General features: G+C 38.9%; 1 protein-coding gene across 2 annotated transcripts in view; it reads right to left on the reverse strand.

Annotated features, from left to right (window-relative positions):
• Nucleotides 1-12,575, reverse strand: part of LOC121633726 (MAM domain-containing glycosylphosphatidylinositol anchor protein 2-like) — a 226,127-nt gene that overhangs the window by 16,960 nt on the left and 196,592 nt on the right. For both annotated transcript variants that reach the window (XM_041975923.1, XM_041975921.1), the window contains exons 13-14: nucleotides 3,949-3,969; nucleotides 1,086-1,241 (exon numbers count right to left, since the gene is read on the reverse strand). In XM_041975923.1, coding sequence (XP_041831857.1) covers nucleotides 1,086-1,241; nucleotides 3,949-3,969 — 177 coding nt within the window. The remainder of the gene's footprint in view (nucleotides 1-1,085; nucleotides 1,242-3,948; nucleotides 3,970-12,575) is intronic.

Here is a 12,575-nt window from a genome sequence, read left to right on the forward strand (position 1 = left end):
ATTGGTGACACAATGAGCACAGCAGTAACCATCTATTATGCAGATGGGAACAGAATCATTCAAACTTCTTTTAGCATTTGAGTAAATGCCAGTTTTAATGGCATGTTTACAAATGAGGGCACAACATAATCAAATTGCTATGTTACTGTATTTTTTATCTTACCACAGCATTTACCAATAACGAGGTAATCACAGTGTTTTCCTGTGTGCTGCGGAGATTTATGAATTCATGCATGGATTACATCAGAAATAAGAGTGGTGTCCATGTAAATGTTTGCCCACAACTAACTTCTTTCCAATCTAACAACCAGATAGAAGGTTTGCAGAGCCACAAAGATGGCATGAAAATAAACAAAGCAACAACAAAAAAAAAGACTAAGCCCTTTTTCATCTGTGTTTTTGTTTGATTTTATATTCTGTCGGTGGTGCTTTTAAGATATGACAGATACAGATAAACACAAAGCTGAGAAATGTTATTATGTTACTTGTGCATTATTTAGTTCGTGCAGAGATTATTGGTAATGTGTCTCCATAGTATTTTACTATTCTTTTTGATGTGCGTTATGGTCCAAATCTATTTCAAGCCTGCTTATAGTGCAGGGAAACACTATGAAGAGGACAAACACAGAGGTAAACATTTATATTTGTGTGAATTTCCAATTCAGTGCAGCCTGATTTAGCATAAACTATTAATCACCATGCTGTTATAAATGTAGAGCTAAGTAAAGGAATGATTTGAAATCGTTTCTGTTTCAGTGTTTAACACTGAAAACAGTGTGACACTGAATATTACAGGTGTATGTTGTGGTTTTCAAACACATGACTTTTAAGGCCATTCTGAGCTGTGTGGTCAATGTTGTTGTGAGAGGTTGTGATTTATTGATCAGGCTCATGGATAATTCATTTGCATTACTAAATATTATCCTGTGGTAAAATAATGACATAAAACTGATGTTGCTATGCTTGGCAAATTAGTGCACTTTTTGCTTTTGTGCTATTTTTGCAGATATAAAAAACAATGGTGACACACTCCAAATGCTTTGGAGAGTCAGTTTCTCAATGTTTAAACATTTGGATCTACTTACCCTGCTTTGAACCAGTGCGGTCAGCACTAGGACCAGTGTTGGGGGTGTACTTGGTGTCACGGGTGGCAGCGCTGTGCCTTGTCCAATCAAAATCATCGTTCTTGTCCTGGGTGAACATGCAGATAGGCTCTTCCTCAAAGCTGCAGTGGAACTCCCCTGATGAGCGGCAGAGCAGAAACAAGATCTTACATCTCCATCATCACAAAACAGTGAGAAGTTACTAACTGCCTGGAAGCTACTGCATGTGTGCAGCGTGACACCTACTATATATTTATACTGCTGCGTGTGTGTGTCTCAGGGGTCTATACAACAGCCTAATTCATAATTACATCATGCAATCTGGTGCACAGAATTTCTAAATTAAGATATGATCTCTCTCTGACTATGGTGGGGGTGTTATTGAATGATTTTAGATTTCCCGAACAAAAACATGTGGTTTAATTCATTTTATCGGCACTTAACAGATGTGTGTGTGTGTGTGTAATGGTATGTGTGTGTACAGCCCAGTGCTGAAACATTAAACATTCAGCCTTGGGAGAGAATATTAATACAAATCTCATGTGAGAACTTTTTAAAAAATATATACAAAGGTTTTGTTTGACATATTAGAAAATGATTTTGTGAATCTTTTGAGCTTTAATTTTGAATGATTCTCCTTGAACAAAAATGAGGGTAAAACTTGGACGATTGTCCTTGGGTGTTTTGTAAAGCCTCACTTGCAGCACTCAGTGTAATCAGCTTGTAAAACTGACACCATGTCCCTCCTTCTCTATCGAATTCCATCTTCTAGGTGGTGAGCAGATAGAAACAATGAGTGCCCCTGCTCTACCTTCTCGAGACTCGGTTCCTCTCCTCTGACTGCATTTTTTTTAAACAGTGGAGAGTGCAGCAAGAATGAAAATGTGTTTTAAAAAGCACTGAAACTGGGATTGTAAGCCTCACATGAGGTTATGATGGGTCACATTGAGGGGAATGTCTAACAGTGAATATGCTAATGAAGACTCAGATATCTCACACACGAGGATCTAACACATTCAGTTTAATGAGGGCGTAGCGGTAGGATCAGCAGTGTCAAAACCCCCATTTAATCTGTGTAACAAACAAAGCTAAACACATAACCAGAGGACGTAGTGCCGCTGAGCAATGTCCTTAAAGAGATAGCAAAAGAGGAGCATTTAGATTCACGATGTAGGCATCTAATAAATATTCATTGATTTATTAAAACGTAGCTAGGAGCAGTTTGGAGTGGTGACCTTGAGAGGAGGAGGATCTGCAGCTTTTACTCAGGTAATAGAGGTAACACAGGTTGAGGTAGCGTGTGGGTGGATGGACCGAAGGATGGAAGTGGGCAGTGAGATGGTGGCCGAATTATAGAAATTGAGGAAGGGGCTACGTTTCCAGGCACTCATGACGCTTCTCCTCATAGGCATACAAATTAAATGAAGGGCTTGTGCGAGACTTTAACGCCCCCATCCAATGTGAACTAAACTAAATGTTTTTGCCTTCTGCGCCTGGGAGAAATACAAGGATTTGGAGGATAGGTAGGGGAAGGAGGGAGGAAGAGGAGGCATTTAGGTAAGATAGTTTCCTGCAGGGATTTGGATAATGATGCTGGTGATTAGGATGTTTGTTATTATGTTGGCAATGTTTGTGTGAACACCCACCAAAATATTAATATATATAAATATATAAACTGCAGTACACAACAGCACACCGTAGCACAGTTAACAATGATTAAGTGTGGTTTCTTAAGGCATGAATAATGTGGACTTTGTAAAGTTTTAACAGTAAAATCCACAATAAATAAGACTAAACATTAAAGAATAATAAAAAAAAACATGGTGCAGGTGCATGCATGAACAGTGCTCACAGGTACAGAATCTGCAAATGTTCTGTAATTTCTTTAGTAGTCTTCAGAAATGGTTCTCCAGGCTTTTTGAAGGATTTTCCAGAGTAGATTGATGAATCTCTTAGGTCCTGTGTCCAGTTGTGTTCATTTGTTTTTCCCTTTTTCTTCTGCTGGAGACATATTTTTTTCTATTTTTTATGCCTGCTACTTCTTTTGTCCTCCTTTTGTCCAGTTTCCTTAAATGTTTTAAAGACACACTGTGCACGGTGCTGAGATATGTTTTCAGCTAATAGTGCTCTGGGAACCACTTTGTTGGTGGAAAAATACTATTCCACTCCTTTCACACTGTGCTATCTTTTTTGATATCTATTTTTATTTTATTTTTTTTTTTGTAGATACAGCTAAAGAAATAGTTCTTTGCTAAGTTGTCTTTTATGTGCAGATACACATAAAAGACAACTTAGGGAACAAATTGACTTAGTCTTTCCATCAGGCTGCTACTAACACAGCACTAAAAGATACTATTTCAAAATGGTTCTTTACTGTACTGTCTTTGAAAGACCTTTATGAAGTCTGGAGAACTATTGCTCGAGACCACTTTAAAAGATTGGAAAAAAGTTTGTCTGCTTGGAAGCAGAATATGAAGAAATGAGGGGTAGCTTTTTGCATAGTACTGCACCACTACACAAACAAACAAAATCTAGCAACGCTTTACTCTACCCTGCAGTAGAGGGCGGCATGCAGAACAGAGCAATAGGCCTGAATGGGCAATGGGAAGAAAGTAGGATGGGACCTTAAAGAGCCCAACATGTCAAAAAGCTAGATGCAGTTTTATTCTTAGCTATTAAGGGAAGGCCTTGCTATTCATAGTTTGCTCTACTTAACAATAATATAACATGCTGAGTGTCAGCTCTCAGTGGAAAGTAGTCCCCCCCTACACACACACCTCCGTTTTCACAGATTGTGTTAGAACAGAAGGGACAAGTTACGTAAAGTGAGGTGCAAGTTACTTACTCAGGTGAGGGTTGATGGGAGCTGTGAAGGAGAATTGCCAGAAACAGTTGTTAGTGCAGAATATCATTGCTGTCATTACATGACACACTTATGAAATAGAAATGTGCACAGAGGCACACACAGATGCAAAAGCACTCAAACTGACTTGTGTTATAAAAATAAATAATGAATAAATAAATAAATAAATAAAACTGACTGTTTTGTCTGCTCTATAGGCTACACAGAATGGTACACAAGCAAATACATCGTAGCTGATGCACTTTCATCCAGTCTTTCATCTCGTGGCATGTTGCAGAGCGAATAAAAACCTGCATATGTAAAACATTGCTCTGAGGAGGCTACAAAAGGAAGTGTGTAAGTGCTGCAGCAATCATCTGCCACACAATACAACAATTACTGAGCAGAGCAAAGGGGTGGCGTCTGGAATTTGAAGAGGGAAAGGTGACAGCAGCCATTCTCAGCCTGCTATCTGAAGTAAAAGACGGGATTAGGAAGACCTGCCTGATCACATTAATAACTTATAGCTGCTTATCATTATTGCCATTTACCATCAGCGCTGATGTTCTTGCCCAAGGTGACTTCCATTTAAAGCACTAAGCCTATTTTATACTTCCACTTAGAAGCCAACAAATCTTAGAAAATGAGTAATAATCGCAAGTGTCTGCCAATCACCTCTCTGCAGCCACATATTTGTGTTTTCACAACCATTGCTATGATAACTTAAAAAATTCCCCTCTTAAAACACTATTAAACACTATTAAAACACACACGAGACTTGTTTTACATTCAGTCCACCCGATTCATGGTTCAATGCCTCCCTCATTGACAATTTAAGAGGCTACAGCCACAGCAAACACATAAAGGTCAAGGGTACCGCGCCGAGTTGCAACAAGCCAGTTAGTTGGCACTTCACTTTTTGCAGAGTAAATACCATTTAACCTGTCAAGAAGATTCATGAGGGTTTTCATGATCGATTTCCAAACAGATGAGATACATCAGCTCTACTCCAAAACTACGTTGCTGCATGATTTATGAAACTTTCCTCTTCGTGGGGCGAATTGATTCTAATCCAGCCAATTAAAGTGAGTAATAACAAATCATTCCTACAAAGGAAAACATGTTCTGAAGAGGGGGAAGTACTGTGGCTCTGATGGAAAAGTGGGGGGAAGAGGGGGAAGTTCTCTGATGGAAAAGTGATTCCTGTTTATTGTTGTGCTGCTCATGAAAATGTGTGTCCACTGGCGGAGAAAAGAGAAATGACTACAACAGTGAACTCAAATACAGCAAGCAAAATTGCATTTCCAGTGTGTGCCCTCCTCCTAGTAATCTTTTATGTTAAGGACACCTGCATCCCAACAATGACAGCTTCTTACCAAGACCACAGTGGACTGAACAGAGGAGTACAATTTACAGAGGCAGAAAAATCATCCAGGCTGTTGCAGAGAAAACGTTTTAAATGACATCTTACAGCCTCAGGCTTGAAAAAAGGATGCTGAGTTTTCCGACAAAACTCTCAGCCTCCCTCCTGCTCGCTCGCTTCTTCCCTCTCAACCTCGTTTTTCCTTCAGCTCTCCTCACCCCCTCTCAAATCCTTCCTGTCCCCCATCCCCACCACTGCCTTCTTCCTTCCAACACTGCAGCTATGAAAGTGTATTTGTTTGTCATATTTCTTACCTGCAGCTTCTCCTGGCTGACTTACTGTATGTGTGATTATGTGTGTGTGTGCACTGGAGAAACGTCTCTAACCCCACCGAGGAAGTCAAGCTGAGCACTGAGCAGACCTGGAGGCTACTTTACTACTGTTGTGTATGCACACACACTCTTAAAAAAACACACATGCACTAACAGATAATTAAATTTGCAATATGAATAGCTGTGTTGAATATAAAAAGAAACAGGGAGCGTAATAAATCCAGACAAAGATCTACTCTAAACTCTAGAGTCAAGGATTCTTTTAAGAAAAAGTACTCCTGAAACAGGAGGGGGAACTTTGTTGCTCTACTCAAAATGCTCTGTGTTATTGAAGTATTGGTGTGAACAGCCCCCAAGCAAACTAAAAATGCTTTAACACTATTCCTGCCATTCAAAATAAGAAGAAAAAAAAACGAAATCAAAAACCAAAAGACAACACAAATAAAGAGCAAGGCTAAAATACTCCAAATACTCCCTGTCAATGTGGTATGGAGTGATGTAAGGATTTATTGTTACAAAACCTGAAGCTGCTAGTCTATCTGACCCATGGTTTTGTACCATCTGATGCAGAACTGACTTCCATCCAAAGTGCCTAATTTTGATATATACACAAAGCGAGCTCAGTGACCGCCAAAGGACATTGGTCCATTGAGGCTGTTCTGGATACAAGCGCTGACTTCATCTTGGCAGGAATCCCTGCCCACTGGCCTCCGGCTGTATAACAAAGCAGCAGACAATTCTACAGCTGCAGCCAACTGTCCACATAGACAACAACAGCCTTCTTCTCTTTTTACTAGACTCATATAATCCACACTTTGGAAAAATCACATCTATCATGTTCAGGGGGTCGGGTGGGTGCTCTGTGATGGTTTCACAGCTCAAACCATGAGTTGGTATAATTACAGTGTGGGTAAATGTAATCCCGTAATCTTGCTTTCCGATCTCCGTGACTGAAATAACAAGAACAACATCACTCTTTTGTGTCCTTCAACTAAAATCTTGCTCTGATGTAGAGCTCTGCACAAACCCTGCAGTTTCTCATAAATAGCTATGGACACACCCATACACAGCCAACCCAACAGTCTAATAACTGCCTGTGTGTTATTCTGCTCTTGCATCAGTGCTCGTGCCTAAAACACATTGATGCAAGCAAGAAAGTTCCTAATGGACTCCCACATGGATCAACTTTGTGCTGACTTCAAGTAGAAACTGAAGCCAAAAAGGGTGCACAAATCAAATACACAAAAAAAAGACAAAATCAAATCATATATGTCGCCTGACTTTGCACAGCAGCAATGAAAACAGCTCAAATGCTGGTGCCTGCTCCACAGGAGCTGATTTCAAAGGAATGTCAAACAGAGCACAACACAATTCACAATTCACACAAGAGTACCTGATACGAGGGCTGAACAGGCAAACAGGAAAAAATAAAACACTCTGTTGCAGCCTCGCACAGCTGGTAAGCTTAGATTAGCATTGAGAAACTAGAAAACGAGGAGTCTGTTACCTTAAATCCTTCAGGAGGTAACAAAGTCCAGCAAACCTCAGACGCTCACTAATGAATATATCTAATTTAATTTGAGAAAAAAAAGCATAAAAACAACTATAGCTCTGAGATGTTTCATGCTTCTGAGCAATTGCCAAGCAATAAGAAACTCCAGGGAGTTGCTGTTTCATTCTGTTTTCAGTCTTTGTTCAAATCTGGGCTAACTGTCTGAATGAAGAGCTTATATTTAATGGATACATATGAAGGCAGTACTGATCTTCTCATATAGGGCTTGTTAGAAAATTTTGATTGCATTTCTTTAAATAGAGCATTTCATGACAGTATTCATTTTAATATTTCAAAAGTATCAGCTGCACTACACTATATATTGCAGAAAACTAAGCCCTCAGAAGTGGTTTTTCATTTATAGTACAGTGTATTATCATATTTACATTATGAGCTCTAAGTCTTTGCAGTAGCTTTTGTTTTTTGTTTTCAGGCTTTTTCTTTGTATTCTTGAGATTTTCTGCTGAGAGGTTTTCTTTCCACTGGGTTCCAAGAGCTTTTTATGGCAAATTTTATTGTCTGTTACAATTGGCTGGCCAGGCCAGCAAGAGTTATTTAGATCTGGAAGCAGCTGATTGAGCTTTTCAAAGACCCTATATCCATCCCTGCTGAGGAGGAGATGTCTAAAATATCAGGCAGGAGCAAAATGGAGAGCAAGAAGAAGGAAGTTTAAATTGTGTCTTCTCTTGATCATCATGACTGGGACATGACTGACAACTAAAATGGACGAGATTAGACCAGGGATGTCCATTGTTGATCCTTGAGGGCCATTTTCCCTGGTAGACTGTGTGTGAGGACACAGACAGGAGATTTGACACTATCACAGGCAAATGCCACCACTGTTCATATAACAACATCTCAGAGAAAAGCATGTTACTGTAAATGCAACTTTCAGATGCATAAAAATAGAATATTAAGAAACAGCAGCATATTGTGCTGCTGCTGAGGCCGACAGGAAGCTTAAACATGAAATCCTGCATTGTGGACGAAAAACCAGCCAGAGAGAGGAAAAGAGAAGCAAGATGAGGGACACCAAACAGATGCTGAGTTTGTCACTGCAGCAGAATTTAAGAGAGCATCTTCAGTGCTTGGTGACACAACCATTCGTCATCTTACAGCTGGGGACAGCGTAACCGCTTTTGCATTTTCCTGCCAAGTCACAGAAAAGCTGCTGCCACTGGCTTCAAGTGCATCACAATACAGTAATTGCCCAGCCTACTGGGCAATGATGAGAAAAATTGCTCTTACAAACATTTTAGAGTCCTTAAAATAGGACAGCAGTGTTTAACAGAACATACATCAAACTGGCTAAGAGTCTATTTTTTCTGTAATTTTTAGAATCAGAGGGAGAGACTATTCCACTGTTTTGCATAAAAGGCGAACCATGCAACTCCAAACCTACAAACAGGTATATAAGAATACAAAAAGATAATCACACCTAAAGGAGACATTTAAATCTACACGTCTTTTTCATCACTGGCCAGAGGGTTTGTGTATTATAATAAAAAAGCAGAATAGTTTTTTCTTTCCTCTATAGAAATATAACTTCATATTTGAATAACCATTCATAGGATATAGAGACATATACAGATTAATTATAATTAGGCTGTAGCTGTAGCTCAGGAGGAAGAGCAGTTGTCTTTTGACCGGAAGGTAGGTAGGCGGATCGATTCCAGGCTTTCACTGACTACATGCCGAAGTGTCCTTGGGCAAGACACTTAACCCCACGTTGCCTCCCGATGTACCTATCGGGGTGTGAATGTGTGTGTGTGAATAGGTGAATGTGATAAGTAGTGTAAAGCGCTTTGAGTGGTCAATCTGACTGGAAAAGCGCCATTTTACCATTTACATTTTAAAAACTCTTTGAATTAATTTCAGTACAGCAAAACTTTTAAATGTGTTTAAATATTGTGCTACTTTGTCTAAATTGATACCCCACAGGTCCATCTTCTCCTATGAGAAGGTAGCAGAGGCCATAACAGACTACATTTCAGACGTCAGTTGGGACACTGAATGTGACACATTCTCAGATCGGAGTGGATTTGGCTGCGTCTCACATTAACCTGACATGGTGCATGGAAGAACAAAGCAGCCCTAGAGTCATAATTACTCCAGCGTCTCACTGGGCAGGCGATTTAAACACCAAACTTACTTTGTTTCTCTTTCTCTCCCTTTTCTCCTCAGTCCCGACTTGGCTGCCTTCATATCTCCTTCTTTGCGTCTCATTCTTAATTAGCCACAATTGTCATTAGTTCACTCTGCTGGAATCAATTTGATTCACTTTATCTGAATTATGTCCAAAGTTTAGCACAGACCATGTGACAGAACAAACCTCTACAGAAAAAATAACAGCAGGGGGAGTTTATCTGTCTCGCTGTCTTCTCTTTCTCTCCAATTCTCTTTACAGCAGCTATGATGAGCTGCAGTGAAACTGAATTATTCACAACTGCAGCAACACTATTCAGGAAGAACTCAGCAGTCAGTCATACACAAAAAACAGTTTATGAGAATAAACATCTCAAACACCTGTACATCTGTTCACTGGCACTGCTGGGCCAACTGTGGATACTTCAGTAAAACTTTCTTTGCGTTTCAGCCAGAATGCCATTCAACAGGCTGAAGAGTCTAACTTAATCTGCAATCCATTGTTCTATACTGTAGAGAATACAGTGCGTTTTACTGGTGTGATGTATCTTACAGAGCACGTATGATATTCTCCTGACTGCTGGTTTTGGCTGCTTCAGGCTATTCTTTTCTAACAGACGTTATTTGAGTTTAGCCTCACTTGTATCTTCTTTCTTTGAGCTTTTCTCCTACTATTTTCTCTCTTTAACCCCTTTTCACAGTGGATACACAAAAAAAAAAAAAAGAAAAAAAATACAGAGAAACGTCTTCCAACATCTAGCTTTTGTTTTCAGTTAGAAGAGGTGCAATCCTGTACCTCTTGTCAATCAGTGGTTCCAGTGCTGGTTAAGAGTTGGTTTAAAGTTGGCTTTGTAAAACACCAGCTAAGAATTGCTTTGGCTTTCTACAGCCAGAAAGCAATGGCAGAACCCCTTTGTTGTTTTAAATGTTTCTTACAATACACAACCTTTTATTATTCATAGGGTATTGTTGATAGTTTTATGAATTTCTGCAGAGATCCAGTTCAGAGACAGTTTATCTTCCCAGATCAGTGTTAGTCTGGATCTTCCTGTAAACTGATGTCTTTATATCACCAATCTAGTTTACATTTACCGTTTTAAACAACAGATGGTGTTTGTGAACACTTTTTGCAAAGCCAATTAGTGTTTTCAAATGCTGACAGATATTTATGAATGGTGCAGCAAGCAGGATTTATTCAGTTTTTTGGGGGTCAGGATGCATAAACACCAGCTGGTGATTTTAATACATCCAACATTTGTTAAAGTAACTGAGGTTTATTTATTCATTTCAAAAAAAGTGATTGTGAAAGACTTCAGATGCGTGTTTCAGCTCAGTTCGTTTTTCTTCTTTCTTAGTTTAAGCAGGCTAGATACCATGCTGGTCTAGTGGGTCTCCATAACCTCACCTCCATCCATGTTAACTTTTCTTTGCTCAGCAAAGAGCTTTTCAGTGCTTTTATAGATTAAACAGAAAGAAATGGTTTTAAGTTAGGCTCAAGTTCTGATCAGCAGTGATGGAAACACGAAAGAAAACCATGTAGACAGTAATTTGGCACTTTTCAGGCACACTCTTCAACAACATCATGAGGGCAATGAAGGCCTCTCATCACCATCTGTATCTACTTGTAACTACTTGTATATTTGTCCCAGTTTGGACAGCATCTTGGCTCTTTGCTTAGTCTGTGATTAATTGGAAAAAAAAATGTTGATAAAAATATCTAAAATAGCAACTTCACTAATAATATTATGTAGATTTCAAAGCATTCGTGATGTTGTATGCGACGAATGAAAGAGAGAAAATAAAGGCACAAAAGAAACTTTAACATAAGAATAAAAACCAAACACATGAATAAATGTACAAATTCTGGTTTAAAAGGGTATTTTTGTCCCTATTTGCAGGCACTTCTGGCTCCATGTTTCTCAGCTGTGGTTCCTGACCCCAACCTGCCTGGTGTCCTCTCCTCAGTCCACTTTCCTCTCCCCACAACCCTGAGATGCATTACATTTTCTCTGGGTCTCATTCTATTGCATATTTCTTTATATTAAAAGGTTAACTGGCCTGCAATTCCCTGCATCTGTTACTGTGTGAAAACGCCTTGGTTTGAATGGACTGATATTTTGTATACCCAAATAAGGACCCTGACACAATCAAATATCATAGAACTGAATTTTTCTACTTTGCTGTTTAAAGATTTTTGGTTTTTTAAATGCTAATGTTTAGTGTTTAGGTTGTTTTATTTTTCAAATGTTTCTTTTTTTCTTTTGCACTTGGGTCTAGACGATTCATGTTTTGAGCTCCTAAATAAGTGAAATCAGCTTTATTATTGAAATTACACAAGGGCAGCCATAAAAAGGGCTTCAAGGCTCTCTTTGATTTTACATTAGAATAGAAAATACTGGACTATACTTGAAAAAAAACTAAACAAAACATCAAAAAACCCACAATATTTTGTAGCATTGAAAGCACAACATATTTTAGTTTTGTAGCTGCTTCTTTTCTTTTTCAAATTACCAAACTTAATAAGAACTTCATTATATAATAGCCTCTGTGAAAGAACGTGACAAGAATACGATATGCAAACCTACAACTTAAAGTGAGTTTGGTCGGATTCTTGTTGAGTTTTTTTCTTTTTAGTTTCTTTTCCTACTTATAAATTATTCCAACCATGTTTCCTTAACATTGTTACCAAGCAAGAACAAAGAAATTTGTTTGCTTTCTTGAGGTGGCAAGAACAGTTCTGGCCAGACCATATCCTCTTGCAGGAAAGAAGAGATGGAATCACATCCAAAGATTATACATATTGTTTAGGGGCAAAACATGACTCATGTCTAACCAGTTCGACTAGGTCTTATGACCCAAATGGCATGTTCGAGTCATGCAATGCCTTAATGCCATAATGAACTCTTAAGAAAGCAAGCAAAAAGTCAGCCTTTACCCCAGTCCAGGATAGGTCTGACTCAAGTAATAAAGGTCACAGCAAGAGATTAGTCAGTTGATCAGCATTCATTTGGCTCAAACTGAAGGAGCAATGCATGCTGATTTTAGGCTATCCTCTGATGCCTGGATGTGTCCAATGAATTTCAAATCCTCATACACATCATTCACAATAAATAATCACCATGATCATCAAAATAGCTGCTGATACCACAGTGAACTTTTGATATTCATCCATGTATTGATGAACATGTTTTGTTAGACATCATCACAACTGGAGCTTAATTGAAGAGGATTACCAGCT

Source organism: Melanotaenia boesemani, chromosome 22 (genome assembly GCF_017639745.1).
Source record: "Melanotaenia boesemani isolate fMelBoe1 chromosome 22, fMelBoe1.pri, whole genome shotgun sequence".
Lineage (NCBI taxonomy): Eukaryota > Metazoa > Chordata > Actinopteri > Atheriniformes > Melanotaeniidae > Melanotaenia > Melanotaenia boesemani.